Source organism: Pectinophora gossypiella, chromosome 13, assembly GCF_024362695.1.
Source record: "Pectinophora gossypiella chromosome 13, ilPecGoss1.1, whole genome shotgun sequence".
NCBI lineage: Eukaryota > Metazoa > Arthropoda > Insecta > Lepidoptera > Gelechiidae > Pectinophora > Pectinophora gossypiella.
In genome coordinates, this window is record NC_065416.1 from 10,930,845 (window position 1) to 10,954,629 (window position 23,785).

The 23,785-nt window shown below is 37.7% G+C and overlaps 1 protein-coding gene across 2 annotated transcripts in view; it reads left to right on the forward strand.

Moving 5' to 3' along the window:
- Nucleotides 1–23,785, forward strand: part of LOC126371836 (G-protein coupled receptor Mth2-like) — a 63,472-nt gene that overhangs the window by 18,600 nt on the left and 21,087 nt on the right. For both annotated transcript variants that reach the window (XR_007567087.1, XM_050017216.1), the window contains exons 4-8: nucleotides 6,936–7,014; nucleotides 15,241–15,422; nucleotides 16,149–16,320; nucleotides 21,075–21,260; nucleotides 23,020–23,197. Coding sequence is in view for 1 of the 2 variants with exons in the window: in XM_050017216.1 (XP_049873173.1) it covers nucleotides 6,936–7,014; nucleotides 15,241–15,422; nucleotides 16,149–16,320; nucleotides 21,075–21,260; nucleotides 23,020–23,173 (773 nt within the window). In the remaining variant the exon portion in view is untranslated. The remainder of the gene's footprint in view (nucleotides 1–6,935; nucleotides 7,015–15,240; nucleotides 15,423–16,148; nucleotides 16,321–21,074; nucleotides 21,261–23,019; nucleotides 23,198–23,785) is intronic.

Sequence of the window (23,785 nt, forward strand, 5' to 3'; positions counted from 1 at the left end):
CCGCGAGATCCCGAAATTTTTGGGACCTCGTCTAGTTCATAATGTAAAGTTAGGATTGCTAAAAACGGTGAAAACTGCTTGTTTGTGATAGTGACGTAAATTAAAACAAAATATTTTTAGAAAGGATACAAAAACCTTTATTCTTCAATATTATTTACCAATATTAATACTATTAACCAAATAATTAAGTTTTCTTTGGGAAGTAGCCCTTATAATTAAAACAAAAAGTATAACTCAAGGAGATTCGCCCAATCTCGTCATTCTCGAATGGGATCTCGTCATATTATGCATCGGGAATGATCCCGAAAAATTAGACAAGATCTCGCCAGATCGAGCCGATAGTGACAATTGCTGAAAGCAGGAAAACATATAGTAAGTACGTCGCGTCGGGGCAGGAGTCAGTACCCAATCCAAAAAGCCAATCCAATTGTTATAGACACTCGCACTACCTACTGCACAAGCCTAGTCAAGTTGCAAATATTCCTATTTTCTATGGTAACTGGGATTTGAACCTACCTGGCTGGCTACCTGCGATATTTGGAATGGCGTAATACAATTGAAGCAATATGAGCTTTCACTTCATGTTCCTAGGTCTATTGTGTCCTGTTCTGCCTTGACCGAATGCCTTTTAAAATCCAAACCCCACAGTTTAATTATTGTGTCTGGAAATCTCGGCCTTACGAGGTTAAAGTCGATTTATTCCCAGTTTAGTTTTCTTCCTCGAACGGCATTCATTCATTTCAAATAATTGGCTTACATAACATAAACAGCCTACATACGGTCCACTGCTGGGCACAGGCATCCCCTCAATCAACCGCAGGGGGTATGGAGCGTACTCCACGACGCTGCTCCACTGCGAGTTGGCGAAGGTGTTTTTATAGCTAATAACCGGGACCAACGGCTTAACGTGCCCTCTGAAGCATCTTCTTTTCATATACTTTTTATAGCCAATAGGTGACCTGCATTGTCCTTACCAAACAAAGGACAGTCTCACAAAGTGAGTTCGACAATGTCCCTGACCTCCTGATCGTGAGCCCAACGCTCTAACAACTAGACCACGGAGGCTGTTGATTTGGCTTTTGAAAGACAAAGTTGCACATAAAGAGGGGTCTTTCGCCTTAGACCACATTGGACCGGACCTGTTCTTACCTATGATAATGTATAGGAAGTTGAAATTCATTAGCGTTTGTATAACGCTAATTTCATTAAAAGCAACTTTTGGGAGTGGGCGACAAGGAAATATTACACGCATTGTATTATTTTCCGTCACCGCAAGTGACAAGCATAGCATAGCGCCAAATTAATTCTAATTAATTAATTACCTATTTAATTTGCTAGTCGTTCCGCTAATAGTCACCCAAATTCATGTACTTGTCTTTTCACATCAGACGATTGTATTCACGTTTGGTTTTGCGATATTTTGAGCGAACAGCTAATTCCAGTATTATACCTAAATACATCATCTAAGTATAATACAGTATCTAAGTAATTTTCTTATCCGCCGAAAAGGAAATCGACAGGCATAAAATTTATGGAACGCACGTCGTTTTTAGGCAGAAAAAAGCCCTTCCAAAATTTTTAACGTCAATTTGTACTGTCTGTGTAAAACGAGGTGTTTTGTATGAAGTGTCCGGGGTGTGATAATACCATAGAGCAACACGGACCTCCGCGGATTGGTTAGTACGGTATGCATGCACCTATGTAATCCAATGTTATGAATGAATTAGTAGGGTATTTGACTGGGTCAAAGTATAAATATAAATTATAAAATGCTAATCTAGAAATAGAACCCAGTCTAAAATGAACAAAAATCAATCCCATTTCACTTTTCGACTTATTTTTTCATTTTATTTATGAATTAAGAATTAAGTAATAATGAGTACTACGTTTGACAGCTTTTATTAATGACGTCACAAGACAGTATTTCCATACAATCTCCGAAGAAAAGTATCGTTTTGACGTTTCGTAAAGAGTATCTAATTTGACTAGGTTGTCAAGTTGCCTATTATGATAATGACGTCATAAATCGTCGGAAACACGTAAAACCCAGTGATAATAACGGTTAAACTTAGGTGCGGATTAAAGCAACTAAAACGGGTCAAAATACCGTTACAGTACTCATTGATTTTAATGTTATTGTTATTATAAATGGGCGAAATATGATTTTCGGTAACATTGACCTACTGCACGATAATACGCATCTTGGAAGAATTGTTTATTCAGTAAACATCGTAAATAAAGTGGGGCAAAGATGAAAGGGATTGCATCTATCCACATCTCATCAACGTTGATTAGTTCTTCGCAGGATATTGGGAAAAACAGTTCCGTTTCATAATAGAGATGATTCTGGAAATTGCCTATGATAGCATAACCAGGGCAATATTTGTCCCCTTATCGGATATATGCGTTCATTGGATGTACCCTGAGTTAATTATGGTTACTTTAGAGTTGTAAATAAGGACAATAAGGACTGTGCTCCACTAGGCAGTTGGAGTTATAGCCAAAACTGCGATAAAGTTTTACGGGAGTTCGCTTTCGAACGAGTGTTGGAACCTTGTTTGAGCGAGGTGACTCGAGGTAAATAAATATGCTAAGTAGGTAGATATGTAGGTAGCTATTAAGTATTAGCTAGCTAAAACTGTTTTGGTATCTTCCTATAGATATTATCTAAACTATGGTCTTCTTCTTCTATCGTGTGGGTTGTGAGGTAAATTACTAACCTCACCAACCCTAGTGTCAGGGTTATTATTGAGCCTCCAAAGGCCCCTCACGCGGCTCATCTAACGACTACTTACTTACATCAGTAAGTAGTAACCGGGACCAACGGCTTAACGTGCCTTCCGAAGCGGATCATCTTACTTTCGGACAATCAGGTGATCAGCCTGTAATGTCCTAATCAAACTAGGGATCACAAAGTGATTCTAAACTATGGTAATAAAGAGGGATGAAAGAGCATTCTCGACGCTATTGCGCACTTGTTCTACTTTGGTTAGTGAACTTCTTTGCAATTTTTATATCGATCGAGTTTAGTATTACAATATTAAAACATCACTAAAGTATGTCCTGAGTTCCGACGGAGTCTTAAATGGGTTAAAGTTGGTTCTTTGAGTAAAAGTTCAAAACGGTCTTCACCATTATATTACTAGTACCTAAGTAGGTAGGTAATATGTACGATATTCCTGTTAACTTTTGTAATTGAAAAAGCCATACATTCTAACCACCTTACAAATAAAAAATAAACCATTGAATCCAATTATCATTCAATTCGACTGAACTTTGCTTGGCTGTCAAATAGTTAAACCCACGTTCATCCCTGGTTTATTTTTTATTTGTAAGGTGGTCTCTGATCATACACAGACCGAACTCTTGTACTATGTAAATGCAGAAAAATAATCCTGAGGCTACTTTGCGAAAATATACGTACGAATAATTCTGAACGCATAAATAAATCCATTTTATTAAACGCTGGACATTTTGCTGAAATTGATGGTCTGGTGCGATTGGCATGAATGAAGACATTAATTTATTTTATCGATTTTATATTCGATGGAAACATGAAAGTTGATCGTTGTAACAGAATCGCATGCAAGCTGTTAGTAAAAATGTGGAACAATGTTACGATGGTTTGGACTTGTATTATAGAGATTTACGGAAGAAGGGCAAGACGTAAAACGAACGTAAACGTAAATACGTAAACGTCACAGGTACATCCATCGCAAGATGAACTAAGTACCCACAACTCAGCGAGTTTTCTGTTAGACCAACGTGATTGGCGGTTAGTGAAAACTGCACTTAAGATAAACCAATAATTTATTGGTGCAAGGGACCGCTCTAAGAAGATGCAGGATCTGGCAGGAACGGGTACACCTCCCAAAACCTTTTGTTTCGCCGTCCGAGAGATCTCCGCCAGGTCTTGATTTGCCTTGGCTTATCTGGAAGTCTCTAAATAGACTTCGGACTCAGGTGGGCCGAAGTAAGGACAATTTGTTCAGGTGGGGTTTCTCGGATGGCTCGGACTTAAAGTGCAAGTGCGGCACTGTTCCCCAAACGATGGAACATCTTACATCGTGTCCTGCGTGCCCAAACACCTGCACGCAGGAGGATCTGATGAGCGCTGCAGATAGCGCCATACTTGTTGCCAAGTTTTGGGCCGATACAGTTTAGTTTGCCATCGACACGATAAGAAGAGAAGATTGGTGCAAGTCCGGTACCGGGGGTCGAACCGGTGCACCTCGTTTGAGATGGAAGCCAGTGTATCGCATTACCATACCAGGTAAGACGAAGCCGATTCTTGACTCTCTCTCTCTTCATATCGAGTGGGTTGTGAGGTGGAATACCAGCCTCATCAACCCTGTTGTCAGGGTTATTATTAAGCCGCCAAAGGCTGACATGGCTCATATAACGATTTCTCACGTAAAAAGTAACCGGGACCAACAGCTCGGCTTGACTCATTATTGTATGAATACTACTTTATTATTACTTATTATTTTTCCCTATAAATATTCTTAAGGTAAATCCTACCATTTACGTAGATACGTAAACGGCTTTCGCAATATACGAATACCGAACATTTGTGTAGCTTATACTCGTATAGTTATCTATAGCTATGGCAGATCAAATTTTGTTTCTAATAGCTGTGCTTCCATTTGGTGCAGTGTTAGTCGCAGCTGCTGTGCCGAAAATGCGTCGTCTGTACATATAGTTTTGTTTTTATCGCGCTCTTTCACGAATTTCTATCTCGCCTATTGACGAAACTATTGGGTACTAATGTTTAATTAGAACTCGTATTTAATCTAGTCATAATGTTTGAACGACAATGTCTACAGGGACATACATTATTTATTTATTGATAATCGCTAACTTAAATACTAGCTTGTTTAGTAACTAAAAGAGCATGAGAAACGATTATACATACATATACAACATTGCATCATTTATATTACTTATTAATCAATCAAGCATTAGGTAATCTGTTTATTCACAATCTTAGTTAGGTAGAACATAACAACATAAGATCGCGATATCCCAACGGAGTAGTTACAGGTACGGTCACAAGTACCAATATGTATACACTTTAAAACCATGTCACATTAACTTTTTTAACAAATTAAACCGTAGGTCTCATTAAATGTCAAATATGATAGTGCGACGGGGTTCTAAAGTGAGTACATGATATTGCTCATGACTGTACAGCCATCGCAAGATGACCTAACTACCCACAATACGAGCTTTCTGTTAGACTAAAGTGATAGGTGGTGAGCCGTATCGCCGTCTATAATGGTCCCGACCAACTGCACTTAAGATAAATTAATAACTCATTGGTGCACGTCCGGTACTGGTGGCATAGCGATTAATTATTGTATGATGTACTATTTTATTATTATATTTATTTTTCCCTAAAATATTCTCAGGGTAAACCCTACACGTTTGCAAACTAGGACAATTCCGGGGAGACCCGAGATAGTTGGCACCAATGTGCCCTTCCCCAATGTTCCCACTTTTGAAACATTCCCAGCAGTAAAAAGACGTAAAACTTATGTAACAAGAGCTTTGTTACATAACTTTTACACTACACACACTACTTTACACTAGAACTAAGTCATTTACTAACACATATGAGTCAATGGTTACTTGGAATAAAGATTTATTTATTTAGACAGATAAGAGCAGCCTAGTGTCTTTACTATTAAAAAGTTTTTACAACGGGAACATTCCCGGCAACAGTACATCACTGGTTGGCTCTGTTGACAGCCCTAATCTAGGCTAACATACAGCTACGAGTATGTTGTCAAATAAGCAAGGTTTGTGAACCCAATCTTTTTGTGGTGCGGGTTGTGAAGTCCCTGACATGGCTCATGTAATGATTACTCACATCAGTAAAATAGTAACCGGGACCAACGGCTTAACGTGCCTTCAGAAGCACGGATTCTCATACTTATGTCATAATCAAACTAGGGATCACAAAGTGATTTTTGTGATATCTCCCCACCGGGATTCGAACCCGGGGTCTCCGGATCGTGAGTCCAACGCTCAACCACTGTACCACAGAGGCCGTTACTACACACTTACTTAAGCCCAATAAATGTGTGAAATACATAATTTAATTTCAGTAGTTTCACTATTCAACTGTTTTACAGTTTTCATAGTGAGGTTTATAACAAGACCTTAGTTATAAAAGTACAGGTTTACTTGTTTGAGTGTAATTTCAGCCACAACCAATGGTTTTCAAACCTTTAACTTGATAGAAGTAGGTGCCTTATTCGCATGTGAGTTGAATCGAACTATCGCTGGAAGACTTCTAAATACTTACTGGATTCTAAACGATTTATATATAACAATTACATCATTCTGTTTACTGGCCGATAATAGGCGAATCTTATAAAAATAAATATTAAAAATTGTTTACATGTTTCGGTAATTTTATTAGTATTAACACTATTAAATCTATCATAATGCTTCGATTACTATTTCATTGATAACATATTGATTGTGTTTGATGTTATGATTGTGTGTTAACTCATTGTTCTTAGAAAACCATTTGGCTATCGACTATTATGATGGTGGTTTAGGCCATTAGCGCACTACGAGTTTTTCGCCGCGCGGCAGAAAAGAGCTGCGCAATGCATTTTATTTGCATAATGTCGCACTGTAATACTGCGTCGCTGCGGTGGCTCTGCCATCAAGTGCGCGCAATACAATTTAAAACTGTTTGGTAAGTACAGTATTACAGTGCGACATTATGCCGCTGCTTTTTTGTGCCGCACGGCGACAAACTCGTAGTGCGCGCCTGGCCTTACGGTTCACCACCTCCCTCGGTGAAACGCGAATACTTAGTTCACCATACGATGGTTATACCTTTGGTTAGCCTAATGCGCAATACAGCCGTGAGCTTATATTATATTTTATTTATGTATAATATTGTATTATTGTTGCAGCGTTCATCATCTACTATGCGTTCCAGTCAAGTTTCTTCTGGCTCAACGTGATGTGCTTCGACATATGGAGAACTTTCAGGTAATTATAACTATTAATATTTTGTTAACTTCCAGTTGATACTCATATCAACTACCAAAATCCAGGGCTCACTGTGGCGCCCTATTTGAATAAAGCTTATGGCACTTGAACCGCGGCTACAAAACCAAGCCACGCACACTTCAGGCAACCTTTGAAAGATTGTGTCAGGGACTGCTTATGTTATGTTACTATTAAGTTAGTAGTAATGGTATCCACGTGGAAACCACACGATTGCCTGAAGTGTGCGTGACTTGGTAGCCGCGATTCAGATTTCAGAAGCTTTATCCCAATAGGACGCCACAGTGAGCCCTGGATTTTGGTATGGATACTTCTTAACCTGTTCTTAACCGTACACAATACTTACCTAAACAATGGGAGTTGGATTTTAAAAGGCCTTTGGGCGTTGAAGTTTATGTTATGACAGATTCATTATAGCTATCGCATCGCGAGCTTACCAGCACGCGGGAGCATTTAATGAAAGTTATACAAAATAAATAGCATTTTTGGCAACACACTTTACGGCCGATATAATAAAACATGCCATTAACAAAAGAAGATTATATCCATCTATACCATGTTACTGCTTTTATATTTATATAGCCGCCGTGTATTGAGGCGAACTATTCGACCAATTTACGTCAAAGAATTCAATAACCGTTCCGGTTGAGTGTAGATACGTAGAGCGAGAAATATTGTCCCAGTCTGCTTAAGAAGGCTGAGCTTTGTAAGGGTTTATATAAAGAGATAAATACCTACTCGTACCTAATGTTTGAGTTATTGATACACTATAAGCCAAAACAGTATCAATACGATGAAATTGTAGTATTCATTTTAGGTCTAAGAAACTATAGGTGGTACAGTTGGATATTAGTTAGCCAGTTAGATATTACATAGTAAACTTTATAGTACTGGTTTATTAGTCATATTTTTATAGTAGTAGAGTTGTAAAATGGAGTCATAATATTTTATTATACCTGTTCATCACGAAAACAAATTCAGAAGCCATGTTAATTGTTCCAACCCGGCCGTCATATTTCACTTAACTTACGTAACATTTAAAATTCATGGTATTTCGGCCCCGGTGGTTTTATTCTACTTATTTTCTCTATTAGGGCTTTTAAAAATGCGAAATTTCAACGATATTCGACATGCAACGCGATGAACAATGCTTGTTACGTAGAAAGAAAACGTTTCGTAGAAAATTCTCCGCAATGACGTTTTTCAATTAGATTCTAACTGTTTTCTTTTCGAAAAGTAAAAGAGAATTTTATTTGTGTTTGTACGTGCATGCGGATTGTCGGAAATCGAATGGTATTGCTTTGTTCAGGAAATGTTTTAATTAAATTATTTATTTCGCTGGCTAAGTAAGGATCACGCCTTATGTAGGGACTTATATACCTAACTTTTTGTAAAGCAATGGTAACGGGATAATACTACGGCAACTCTCCGCTCCCCACCAGCGGCTGAGCTAGGTTTACCTCACCCCCCTCGGTCTTAATTTAGTCTTCAATCGTATGGCGTCAGACGTCACACACACAGATGTGCGTGTACGATAACGTCAATGTGTAGTGTCTGTGTAAAACGAGGTTCTTTGTTTGAAGTGTCCAGAATGTGCCGTAGTTTTGTTAAGTGACAACTTGTGGCTTTACCTACTCCAATGAGAATACAGACGTGTTTTTATTTATACTGTGTTATTTTTAATAGTATTAGTCAGCTAAGATATCAATGGTTTCCAGGACATTTTCACCGGCTCCTCCGGGCTCCATTGTGCACGTGTAGGTGGTTCAGATATCAGGTGCAAGCTGGCTTAAAGCTCAAGCTTTTAAACTTGTCTTACTCTGGTTACTTTAGCTGTTACGTAATCACTTGTGGCTCTTCGATCTGTGATCAATATGTCAAAACCAACCAAACCCACTAAATAAACTGTTGGCATCCCCAACAAAATTATATTTTATATTTAAGTATGGCAATACTTAGAATATTATGCGCTCTTCTTCTACAATCTGCATAACTAACGTGTATGTGTTGAACTTTATATTATTTTTTTTTATAAAATTGCCGTCAATAACATTGTCCAGCTGTATTATTCAATCTATTCCATCGAGAAGAGCATCGCCAACACCTAGATGCCCACAAAAACCATAACTAAACTCCTTACACCCATATTCTGAGATGTTAACACGAAACTTCCCCACTCGACTCAGCCTGAGTTGAGCCTTTGGGTACCTATTTTAAGTTGACATTTACGTCATCGACTTGATGACGTTACTCACTGTAGTCGAGCATATCAATACTGCCAACATAATATACGAAAATAATGATCGCCATGCCTCTTAGCCTCGCTGGAGTAAACTGGTAAGGTGGAGGTGAAGTTTAAGAATACCAATTTTGAGCTGAGTTCACCTTTAAGGTTGCCTCAACTGAGGACAGAGTCGACGAAGGTTCGTATTAACACAAAATACGGGTGTTAGTGTGACGACAACCCTACTGATATTTTTTTTTGTACAAATCATTAACTACGTAAAAGTGCTCCACCAACCCGTCGTGGAGCAGTGTTGTAGTGTAAGCTCCATATCCCCTGCGGTTGATTGAGGAGGGGACGTGTATAGGCTGTTTATCAAATCAAATCAAATATACTTTATTGCACACAACATACAAAACAAATTAACACAGATGATGATAGATACAGTACAATCATGTATGTATGTATGTATGTTTTATGCTATATAAAAGTGCTAAATGAACGTTAGAATAAGGTATTCGTACCATATATCATGTGTCACTTTACATCAGGCTAATCGCTTGTCCAAATGGAGCAATAAATCACTGGGCGCCAGAGAGAATCACTTTTATTATTTTTTGCGCATTCGTATACGCATACACCCATCATGTATAACAGTGCCTGCACGCATAAATACTGCCTATTTTACATTATTATTGCTGTATGTCGTTTCTATATCTCCGGCCTTTAGAGTCCATGTATTACTAAGCTAGCCCACTTGATCTCACTTCTGGGCAAAGGCCGGGAGGCCTAAGCCTTCTCTCGTGTGGGTTGTGAGGTGCATTACCAACCTCATCAACCCTGGTGTCAGGGTTACTATTCAGTCGCCAAAGGCCCCTGACATCACTCATGTAACGACTACTTACTTACATCAGTAAGTAGTAACCTTGTGCCTTCCGAAGCACGGATCTTTCGGACAATCAGGTGATCAGCGTTTAATGTCCTAACCAAACTAGGTATCCCAACGTAATTTCTGTGATATTTCCCCACCGGGATTCGAACCCGGGACCTCCGGATCGTGAGCCTAATCCTCTACCACTGGACCACGGAGGCCATGTCTTTCCACAAGTCGCGGTTCCGCGCGAGCTCTGGATCTAATCTATCTGGATCTGGGTCTATTGCATTATTTTATCTTGGGAAGATTTAATGAAGATTTGATGCGCCAAAAGCTAAATTATGTTCTAACAAAAACCCAAAAAAAAAGATAAGATGAAGGCACATCATTTAGCTAATGGTTAAATAATAAATAAATAAGGTCAAAGGGCTAAAATAGGTATCCAATATAAACATTTATAACCTAAAAAGCTTTATCTTATGTTCCAATGATTTCACAGCTAAAGTAATCAGAGTTTACATAGATGTCGTATAAGTACTAAGTATCAACCATATAACTGGCATGTTTTAGGCTTAAGGCAATGTACAGAGCCGTTGTAAAACTCGGAATGAAAGTTCGTCTTTTGTACCTAAATAACTCACTCGATAGTTATCTTCTTAGATTTCGATAATAAAAATGCATATACCTGTAACTATATTTTTAAATATTTTAGGGATAATACAATTTAAAAAGGAAGGTTTTTCATCGTCGGACATGAAGTATTTTTCCTCCATCTGTCCAATCCAATCCAATGGATCTTCCATCTTGACAATTTAGAAAATAATTTCAAGACTTTTTCCGTACGGTATAAAATAATTCTTTAATAAATATCAATTAGTACAAATAAGTACATAAATCATTTCATCACTTAAGATTGAAAACCAAACACTTAATGTAATATTAATGTAATTTTATTACAGTTAATCTTTAAATATCAATATCGAATAAACACGTGTTAATAAACGTTTAAAAACAGCTATAAAACTCACTTAATTATTTTTTAATAGGTGATAAAATCCACAGATAGTAAAATTAATAATAGAGACATTCTGCTTGGCTTAATAGCCGTATAAAAATGACCAAAATACCTACACAGATGATTTCTGTTTCTTCCCTGCTCTTAGATAAGTACCTATATTTTTCAATAGAATTGGGTAGTTTCTTAAATCAAATACAACTTCAACTTGAACTTTATGGTTGTATCGGGTCAAATATAAATTACGAAATTCTGATTTTTACCAAATAAAGACAGATCTAAAGGTGACAAAAAACGTTTTCTTTTTCTGTTTAAGTAACTTACTTATTTATGAATTTTAATAAAGAAAAATGTAATAATAAATGCGATATTTTGGTCACGTTTTGCTATGACGGCACAGGTTGAGTTTTCATACAAATTAATAAATGTCGTGTTTTGACGTTTAGTAAAAAGTAACTGATTTGACTAGTTGGAAACTACCCTATTCTATTGTCTAATTAAGATGTAAGTACGTCGCGTCGGAAGACCGACGTGTTGCAAATAAAAAAGCTTTTCAAAAAGACAGGAATTCCCAAAAAAATATTTTTTTACAATTATGCTGTTTTTTAATTTAAATCTTTGTTTTAATAAATAATCACACCAGGGTTGATGAGGTTGGTATTCTACCTCACAACCGACACGATAAGAAGAAGATAAATAATGATGTTGTACTATACCTACAGACATACGAAATCAGACATAGTAGAGCCATTATAAAGCCACTGCAAAATTACTCGTAGAAAAGTACAAAGAAAATGCATTTCATAGAATGATTGATCGTTTATTCAATCTTTTGTGAATTCGGGCAAAGATTGTATCAAAATTTCTAAACTTTCTTACGTCAGAAAATGTTATGTAGAAAATATATATTATATTTATGGAACATGCAAGAAACTAACTTATATTTGAATAGCATGTGTGTCGTATGGAAAAAATAACAAAGATCTTAACGATATATAAATATATTACATATAAATATCACAATATTTTAACTGCCTTACCAATAAAAAATAATCGAGCGGTGAACGTGTGTATGTGTATTTGACAGCCAAGCAAAGTTCAATCGAATTATTTGATAATTCAATTCAATTTTGCTTGGCTGTCAAATACTTGTACACGTTCACCGCTTGTGTATTTATTATTGGTAAGGTGGTAAATGTAAATGAGCGTATCTTGTAAAATGTTTTTTGTAAAGAATGTTAAATGTTTACCTAATTGAAATACTTCTGCTAATGCTTCCGTTGGACAAAGGACTGGGAGCGTTGCGTCCTCTCAACAACTAGGGTAAGCCCTAATGCTTCTTGCTCACGCAGCTGGGAAGGCGGAACATGCATGCCAAAGCGCAAGTTTTGATACGAAAACACAAACAAAATCCCGCTCGCCAGGAGTCTAAAAACACTACAATGTTGCAATGCATCTGAAAAAGCAATATTAAAATTTGACTTGTCCGCATATAAAAGAAAGTGCGTGCAAAAGTTTTTTTAGATGAATTGATTCTTTGACTACTAGCTTGCTTTTTTCCGTTTTCCACGCTCTGTGTGCATCGAGCTTAAGTATATAATGTGTCTAAAGCTGGGTCCACATATATTATACTAGCTTTCCGTCCGCGACTTTGTCCGTGTGGCGTTTGGTTATCGCGTACGGTGCGTTTTTCCATCCCCTTTTCATCACCTATAGGGTGATTTTCGAGCTATAAACTATGTTAAAATTTTACAGGCTGTTAGTGACATCGTAACGAATACTGAGGGGGATGCTTCAGACCATGATTCTGAGTAAATATCAAATGGAATTTTCCGTCGAATTATCCCTAAAAGTTTTCATTACGATGTCACTAACATACAGGGTGTTATTTTCGTTAATAATATTGTTGTGTGGATTACGTATTCTCATAGTCGATTGTGTGGAACTTATCGTATTCTCGTTTCGTGTAACCGAAACATTTCTTTAGACGACTCGAAATGAAACAGAAGAGGCCGTTTCGTGAACTCATGCAATGATGGTTACTTCAACTTTATGGTTGTATGGCAATTGGTCAAATTAGGTATTGTAATTGGCAGCCCTCAGACGTCACGCACACAGTTGCGCGTGTTGATAATGTCAATGTGTAGTGTCTGTGTAAAACGAGTTTGTTTGTATGAAGTGTCCGGGGTGTGACTCAAGTATCGTGTTTTGACCGCGTCCACACTAAGCGATCATGATGTTGGTGAAACGAATTGCTCATCTGGACACCCTTAGCCTTAGCTCACTTGGTGTGATCCATCAGCGCTTATTCAACCGGTGATTGCATTAGGAAATAATACAAAATATATTGTGGGCCCAGCTTTGATTAAAGTATCGCCTATTTTCTACTTTTAAATGTTAAATATAATTAACAATGTGATGTTCTGTATTTAGGGAGGTATACTTTCTCGTTGGCGATAACGTCTTTTCATTTTTTCCAACAGTAGGATCCACTTGTACACCAGGTAGGTACCCAATCGATACTGCTACATTTATAGAGCTTAGAACGCGGTTAAGACTATTCCGGGTAAATTATTTTATTGCTGTAAGTACTTAGTAGTAGATTATGCATGATCCTTCGAACTTTCATTACCATTAGAGTAGTCAAATCAGTTACTTTTTACTAAACGTCAAAACACGAAATCACTATCAGGATTTGTATGAAAAAGCAACCTGTGACGTCATAGATTAACGTGACAAAATGTCGCATTTATTATTAAGTACATTTTTCTTTACTTAAATTCAGAAATAAGTAAGTTAAATAGAAAAAAGAACGTTTTTGTCCCCTTTAGATCTGTCTTTATTTAGTACTTAATCAGAATTTCATAATTTATCATTGAACTAGAAACTACCCAATTCATATTGGATAAACAGACAACCAAATAATCAAATAATACGTCCGTTATTTCTATTGGGAGGAAAGGCGCCACAAGTCACTGAACACAACTTGCAACCAACTTCTTGAAGCCCTAAGATGGACAGGCTATATTATAACTTCATAGGCGTAATGCCTAAACATAGTCAGCTGCCTGGGAGCCTAAAAACCGATATTGCTATTTGACATTTGCGCATTATTAATGTAAGTAAGTAAGTATGTAATGAAATGTCAAATAGCAATATTTCCTTTTTAGCTGAATTGCATCACTGTAGCCTTTTTAGACTTCCTGGTCACTGTTATTTTTGAGAACTTTAATTTAAAGCAAAAAATGAGAGGAATTCGACTCACATTCAAACACAGGGCAACGCAGAAAATATGCATTTCAATTCTATAGTCTCTGCTTACCCCGGTGGAAAATAGGCGTGAGTTTATGTATGAATGTGAAAAAATCATAAATAAGTTAAGAAATAGGAAAAAGGAAATGTTTTTCATTCGTTTTAGATCTGTGTTTATTTAGTAATCAGAATTTCCTAATTTATCTTGAACCTAGTACATGACTTATTTAATTCTACAATACTTAAGTCATGTCAAAAATGCTTTATCTACAGGTATAGCATTACAGTGATCAGGCAGTGACAAAAATGCTAACCACAAAGTATCCCGGCCCCCTACTCCCTGCAGAACGTCACATTTTGTATGGTCTTAATTAGTCACTCATTTCCGTCCCGTTCTTTTAATGACTTACTTATGCAACAATGCAATTCGATAAATAAGTCATTCAAATCAAAGTCTATTTTCCTTATTATTTCCTGCTTTTTGACTCAATTTATGTACTTACTTAAATGAAACTAGAGATGTTTATAACATTTAAATGCAAGAATAATTATAAGTATAAGTCGTGCCTAAATTAGGAATTAATGACAATTCTTTTATCTAATATTTTGTCTTCAGCCGATATTTTCCCGTAACAAAAACTGAGAGAAAAGAGGTAGGTGTCCGTTGCGCAGTCACAATGGTCTGATTTCTGTAGTCTTGTCGTTAAGATTTATAAAAAGAACGACGGAATCCCACAAGACATCATGTGGCCTCACTCTCAGTAGCCCTAGATAAATGGGTACATATGGGCTGATATATGACATTCCACTTACACTGGTCTAATCTTTTACCTATTCGTCCAGTGGGTACCGTGGTGGCAGCAGCAACAAACGCCGGGAGAGGAAGAGGTTTGCCTGGTACGGGCTTTATGCCTGGGGGGTTCCTCTGGTCCTGACTTCCATCACCATTGCCATGCAGTTCAGTAATGATCTGCCTAGCCACATCATCCGACCTGGGTTCGGCAGCCGAAGGTGCTGGTTTATAGGTAAGACTGTGACTTAAATTAATTTTTACCTCATTAATCGTCTTAGGCTATGAATGTTGGAGTTGATGCTGTCGTCGTAGCCAAAAGTTGAAACTTGAAGTATGTAAACAGACTTTACTTAGAAGTATGTATACATACAGACACATACACGAACTCACGTCTGTTTTTTATTAAACTCACCGGGGTAAGCAAAGGCCATGGAATTCCATTTGCTTCGATCCACATAGGTCTATCTATCTCTCTTGCTTCCTCCATATTCATCAATGGTTTCATACACGCACGTCACGCCAGTTCAGATTAGATCGTACTAAACCTTTATTAAGGACATGACCAATTTGAACTTTAATTACTTACTTTAAATATACATCACCAACTGTCAAACGGTTATCAGCGGCTCACAGCACTCTCCATTTAGGCCAGGCGCGCACTACGAGTTTTTCGCCGCGCGGCAGAACAAAGCAGCGGCATAATGTCGCACTGTAATACTGTACTTACCAAACAGTTTTAAATTGTATTGCGCGCAATTGACGACAGAGCCACCGCAGCGGCGCAGTATTGCAGTGCGACATTATGCCGCTGCTCTTTTCTGCCGCGTGGCGAAATACTCGTAGTGCGCGCCTGGCCTTGCGATCAAGTAGCTAGTAGGAAATGCCATCTAAAGCAAGTCAACAAATTACTTATATCACTACTTACAAAGACATACAATAGTTGGAGTCTTATCCGCAGATTGGCTGAGCGAGCTGGTGTACTTCTTCACGCCGGTTTTGACCCTGGTGGTGTGCAATATCGTCCTGTTCTCCATCACCGCGCACCGCATCCGCTCCATCCGCCAGGAGACATCCATTCTCAAGAGCTCCGAGTCTTCACGGAGTGATAAGTTAAAGCGAGATAAACAGAGGTCAGTGATAGTGCTTTGGTCCTTTCTTAGTTGGAAGTAGATTCACGTCAAGGAATTGACTGTGGATAATGATAGTGAAATGACGTTAAGTCGTTGGTCCCGGCTGCATTAGCAGTCGTTAATAACCACCAATCCGCACTGGGCCCGCGTGGTTGTTTAAGGCCCGATCTCCCTATCCATCCATAGGGAAGGCCCGTGCCCCAGCAGTGGGGACGTTAATGGGCTGGTGATGATGAATGATAGTGACGGATGGAGCATGCTACACCGATAAGCGGCTCTTGAGTTAAGAAGACATTCGCTCAATGCAATTGATGGAGACACAAGTTTTATGTAGCAGCAAAACATAACATAGCATCACGCCTGTGTTCCCGAAGGGGTAGGCAGAGGTGTGTAGCATACACACACACACTCCTCGCTAGCTATGTGTATGTAGCAGATCTATACTTATACCATAGAATAAGGAATAATACTACCTTATACTTAGTGTTATCACCAGTTCTAACCAATTTACGCATTTGTACGACCACAATATTAATGGACATTTCTTGAAACTAATTTCCGCAGTTCACGTTCATAAGTTTTGATAGAGTTTTCCCTCAGGAGCCCGAAACTATCAATGGACATCACTAGATACTAAAAACTAAGCAAAATATAAAAAATAAGACATCTAAAAAATCAAGTGAATGGTCTGAAGACTTATTTTTAACGAAAACAGGTCGGTTTCGCCGAACTTTCCGGAAACTAATGGACTGTGACATTTCTGTGGTTTCTGCGGATGCCAGAAAAAATTACATTTAAAGAACAAGAAGAAATAGCGCTCCGTCATATTTAGGCATACTTATACATAAAATACATACACATGTATATAATTATATACACTAACTTATAAAATAATGTTGTACTTATATGCGAAATTGGGAAATTATCCGGTGTTCTACGGTCAGTGGACGAAAAGAAAAAGTTAACATGCGTCTTTTCACCCTACGTAAAAAAAAGAAAAAAGTAAATATAAAAAAAACACTAGTAGCTTTGTAGTAAATACTGGGTGTTAGTGACATCGTAACGAATACTGAGAGGGTTGATTCAGACCATGATTCTGAGTTAAAATCAAGTGGAATTTTCCGTCGAAAAATTCATGTTTTTTTTTAGTTTTTTTAAATTATTTTCAATTCTATACTTTTGCGATGGAAAATTCCACTTGATATTAACTCAGAATAATCAGATGAATCATCCCTCTCAGTATTCGTTACGATGACACTTACACCCCGTACAAGTACATACGGTAGCCATATAAGTAGGTATAGGTGTTAGTGACACCGTAACGAATACTGAGGGGGATGGTTCAGACCATGATTCTGAGTTGATATCAAGTGGAATTTCGTGTCAAAAAATTCATGAAAATTTTTCTTTTCTTTTTAATTATTTTCCAATCCATACTTTTGCGACGGAAATTTCTACTTGATATCAACTCAGAATCATGGCCTGAACCACCCCTCAAAGTTTTCGTTACGATGTCACTAACACCCTGTATGTTGTAAGAAATAAAAAATGCCACATCGAAGTAATTCATCTTTAAAAACAATATTGCAATTTGACATTTGGGCATATAAAAGTAAGTGTGAAATCCAACAAATGTCAAATAGCAATGTTGCTTTTCTAGATGAATTGCTTTGATGTGGCCTTTTTAACCCCCCTGTTTTATGAACCTAAATAAGTAATGCAAGAACTAAGAATACAATGATTTCCTGGAGGAAAGCTTCTTGCTAAATTAGAAATGAATAGTGAAGAACAAGGTTGGAATGGAACGTATTAGAGCGATGGATTCGAAAAACTATAATAATGTAATTCTTTAAAGGTATCTATAGTTGGAAATTTAGAATTTTCTACATCATCGTGCAAAGTCTTGATACGATTTCTTCCTTCGATTACTATTCTTAGTATACTTACTGAAATGTTAAATATTTATACTTACTTACTTACTTTTTTCACAAGTTATAATATCTTATCTAGCAATCAATCTGCATTTGCGTTTATAAGTACCTTACCCACTGATAATCTAATAACTTTTGAATGTACACCATAGTGTACCTATTACCCCATTCAATTATACTTAATATTTACGCTATCCGTAAAACTAGGCACGGAACCAATCACCCACTCCACTATTCGTTACTTATTACTTACATTAACCTCTCATATGCCGAGATACCAGACACAATAGATTTTACATTGTGTCTGGTCGAGATCCGCGTTCCGGCGTTCGAAAGATTAATTCCACTTTAGTAAATCCTTGAGCATCTACAATGAAGTGAATACTTAAATAAGTAAGTAAATATACCTATAAGTATACAACATAGTAAATTATGCGCCAAAAGCTTTGGATTAAAGGACGCGCGCGGTCCGGAAATCCTTCTAATTCCCCAATATTTCAGGTTTCAGGGTACCGCTTAATTTTAGTATTTGCTTGGTTTACATAACTGATTGCTTCGTTGTACAGTCCGGGTTGTTGATTTTATTTATTTCGCTAAGTCTGTGTCGACCAAACAGAATCTGTGTTCATTACAATGTTGGGCTCCTTTGAAATAACGCCTTCTTTGTTTGACAACCAAACAAGCCAAACTTTAGACAGGACATTGCAGACTGAATCACCTGATTGTCCGAAAAAGTAAGATGATTTTGTGCTTAGGTCGTTATGTCGTTGGTTCCGGGCCCCGGGCTACTAGTCCAAACTCTTCCACCGACCCGTCCTCGAGCAGCGTGGTAGAGTATGCTACATATTCCCTCCGATTGATTGAGGGGAATCCTGTGTCCTGTGTATTTAGGTTATTTATTTTATGTTTAAGTATTGGTATCGGTTGAAGCGCAACTTAGTCATCAGAGCTTCCAAGTCGAAAATGGGGAAATTGATCTAAGTAAAAGCTACTAAACCTATGAAACACCACGGCGGGGTGTGTATGTGTTCACAATTTCAAACACTATGTACGTTATCTACTCTACTAACTCTATAAAAAAAGTAACGGACACAATTCCTCGCGGGTATAACTTATCGCCACTTCGCTAATAAGACAATTACAAATCATTTTCATTTTACTAGAAACAGTTTGTTTCATTTTACTAGGAAAAAAGGCAGGTTTTGCAACGGATCAATATTTAATTGTAAAAATACCCTGTAATTCTAAAATCTAAGTATTTTGTACATAATTATTACCAGTTCTATATAACCGATGTTATAGTTAGAAATAACTCGATTATGGACTTATGGTGGAAGTTACTGTGGTCCTGTGGTTGAACCCCGGTACCGTACTTGCACCAATGAGTCTGCAGTTTAGGCTAACACAGTTGCCTGAAATTATTATAGACGGCGGTATGAGAAAGCTCGATGAGAAGTGGTACTTAGATTATCTTGCGGTGGTATTACCTCTGACTACCCCATTTGGGATATAGTCGTGAGCTTATGTTATGGTTATGGCGGATGAAATGATTCTGGTCTAAAGCTATCTTCAACATAAGACAGCAATGTCTTTCGGCATCCTTTTTTTAAAGGAACAAAGGACTCTGAGTATGTGTAGTATAAAAAAACCCCTTGTGCGTTAAGCTTTATAAGGTTAATGCAATGAGATACACAATAGAATAGGCTGCTCTTAATTGGTCCCTTGACGGTCAAGTTTTCCGTTACCGTGTGCTCCGTAATGTGAAACTAAAACCAATTTATTCACCTGACATGCGGTTGCCTATTGCAGACCTAGTCGAAGAGCACAAATGCCTGTGATATAATGCACGTTAGTGAGACAAATAGTGCAATACATTACTGACAACAATGTACGCTGGAATATGCGCCTATATTACATGACTTGGTATTTGATACGTTTTTGATAGTACAAGTTGGTGTCCGTCAGAATCGCCGGTCACTCGTATATTGTCGGCGTATTTTAAGTTGAAAGGGTGCTCAATACTTGCTGCCCAATTAGTGCCGCCTAGTCTCCGAATACATCCCGCTCAGGGACTGAAAAGTATCGACGTCCGAAGGACGTAATATACGATCCCGACAACCCGATTACTCTAGCCATAGAGGCGGCCAACCAGCTCGCGACGGTAAACACTTCAGAACCACGACCCCGTCGACGCGGTCGATGATTTCCAGCTCCATACTTGATATACTGCTCCATACATATCTGATTTCAGCAATCAGATAAGATTATCTAGATATGAAAAAGTTGCTATTGACGATCGCGTAGATCCTTTTATAAAAGTTCTTTTTTAAAAACAGGATTTAGCTACTAATTAGACATTAGAAAACCATGTTAGGCTGCACCGTCATTCATCATCAATCAAGGGCATTTTCGTAAAGCCGATTACATATAGGGCTACCTTTAAACTATCACTAGGACACCATGGTGTATCTGACACCATCTTGGAGGTACCGTTTATACTACTTCATACCTACATTTTGTTAGTGAGATAGGGCCTTTAGTGTTATTTCAAAAAAAAAATAATTGGTTACTTATTTAGATCGCGTGCTGAAAGGTTTAGCTACATAATGAAAATTCTCCTCGTGTTTTAGTCGCGTGAATTGATTAAGATTTCGCGTGGCGGCTTCTAGGTTCCATTTGACAGAATCATGGTCTGAATCGTCACTCAAAGTTTTCGTTACGATGTCACTAACACCCTGTATTCGCGTTCAACATAGGATAAAAATAAAATGCGGTACAGTTTCTATGTGCATTGGGCTTATAAATGCGAACCTTCCCCCCCAGATACGCGTTGTACCTGAAGCTGTTCGTGGTGATGGGCGTGAACTGGAGCGTGGAGGTGATCAGCTTCGCGGCCGGTGGCTCCAACTGGTACTGGATCATCATAGACCTCTCCAACATCGCTCTTGGCGTCTTCATATTCTTCATCTTCGTCTGGAAGAACAAAGTGCGCAACTTGGTGCGGAAGAAGTAAGTTTATGTTTTTTTTTTATTTCGTGAGAGAGTTTAATGATATATTTTCTTTTTATTTTATTTTTATTCCGATTTCCGATTCCGACTGTCCTTTGTCTGGTAAGGACACTGCAGGCTTGAATCACCTGATAATTTAGTCAGGAGGGCATGTTAAGCCATTGGTCCCTAAGTCGTTAAAATCTCGACGTGGAGTATGCTCCATACCTCTTTGGATGGATGGAGCATACTCCACGCTGCTAGCTGTGCCCAGCAGTGGGACTTTTTGGGGTTTATGTAGGAATGTTTTTACATAACAGAAATGTTTTACAATGTTTTTGGCAGTATGCAACGGTTTGGTTGTAAACAGCTTGTATTTTGGGTCCTGATGTGTACAGTAGAGGTTATTTACTGGGTTGCCTACCTACTGGTTAAATTAATTGCATGCTTCTAGGAAAGTAATAATTCAAACTTAACTTGTTTGTTACGTGACATGAGTTGATTATCTAAAAGTAATTTGAATATTCCTGAAGTGCAAATAATGGTTGCATTCCAATTTTGAAACAAAATGTACTTAAGTACCTACTTAAAAAAGAAACTTGTGGTAAATTCGCTAAATTGGAAATTAGTAGGCTACTGAATAATTAACACACCATACATTAGTCTAGAATTCTATCTAGAATTAATGATATAACAGCTTGATTGCAAAATATATAAGGTATCATAGATTTTACATCAACTAAGTATTTAGGTATCTAAAATAAATCAATTAGGGTAACCTTAGTAGCTTGTAGTATTAATCTTGTGTCAGTTTCAGTGAGTTTTCATCACTCAAGTTCCATTTTCTAAAGGCGCGTACGTACCTACACACGTAATGTACACCTGTACCTTACGTTTTATAAAGCCGATGATGAAGAGTGTACCTTACTAATTTAGAATTTTAAAGGTACAAAGCATGGAGTTGTAGGTTTTTGGAATAGAAATACAGAAATATACATCTGGATCTAATCGGAAACGATATCAATACTTCTATTGATCGTAAAGATAAACAAACTTCAGTCTGTTTTAGATATTATTTTGAGAACCAGATAAAGATATATTTGTTATGGTACCTTTATATTATATTTAGTTACCTTGCTATATATTTTTATACCTAGCTGGGCAAGGTACGCGTTGTATATATTTCGTTCTTGGTAGGTTTGCATAAATTATTTCGTTAGCGACAAATATAAAAATGCAATACAAGCTTTTAGAGTCATTTTATATTCTTGTTTCCATCCAGTTGTATCGCAGAATGCCTCACGAGTATTGGCTCTCGTGTGAAGGCTATTTTCTGTGACTGTTGGTCATCAATGTACTACTACTTTCGGTCTCGATCCATTCATAGGTATTTCTTATTCAATAACAAAGCATGGGATTATGTATGGGCAAGGGAGAACATAGCTTATTATGTAAATGTCTATATTTTATCATTAATAGTCATTATGGAATCATTCATTTGAGCAGTTTTATTGAAATCACTTTTGTAAAGTGTTTAAAATCATATCTATCATTATCAGCTTATTGCAAAGTTCAACTTACCGCGAGTATTGCGTAGCATCTAACAGTCTCTTTGAAGTTGACTATGATAGGGATAGCATTCCGAAAAATATTTTACGTGCTTGCCTAGCCTAAGTACATTACATCAGTAATGTTTTAGCTTTCTATTCCCAGCGGTTCGGTCTGTGCGCTAATAATGCTAGTCGGTCAATTTCAACTTAAATACCAATTTGTGTGTCAGGTTTGCAAAGTGGCGAGGCGTGCCGATGGAGGGCACAGGCTTCTCCGACTCAGGTACCGGTCGATGGGCCACTCGCTCCAGCACTGCGCCCACGGAGATCACCAGGATACACTCCTCAGACGACCCTGGGATGCGCCTCAAGGACATACGCTAGTCACCGGATCTATCATTTCCAAAGGTAAGTAATATTCTGTACGTAGTGCCTGTATTTATTTAAGAAAACATTGAATGCGTTTTGTGGCTTATCTTCCCGGGCGGGAAGACATGACATGTTAAAAACCAACAGAGCGATTGTGTCCCTTTTAACATGCTGCCTACCCTAATACGTTTTATGGGCGATGTCTTATATACTTATGTGTGCTGAGAGAACCATTAAAGCTAGCTATTTGTAGAGCTCAATCCACGCGAGGGTTTTCTTAGAAACTTTTAAAAATATCAATCAAAACAAGACTTTAAAGAGAAGGAAAAACGCGATGACATCATTTCCGTTTATCAGTTCCTAGTACGATATTATTTGTCACAGAATTTTAACGTCTTTAGCGTATCTACCTGAGATAAGAGGACAAACAAAAACAATAGCCTTTACTTGATAAAACCGCTTGGGATTTTATCTCTATGACTCATAATGTACACTACTGAAAATGAAGGCCTAGGCGAGGTCAGAAGTACTCTTAACCCATCAGCATGTACCTGTACAGTCATGAGCAATATAATGTACCTACTTTAGGACTCTGTCGCACTAACATATTTGACATTTAGTGAGACT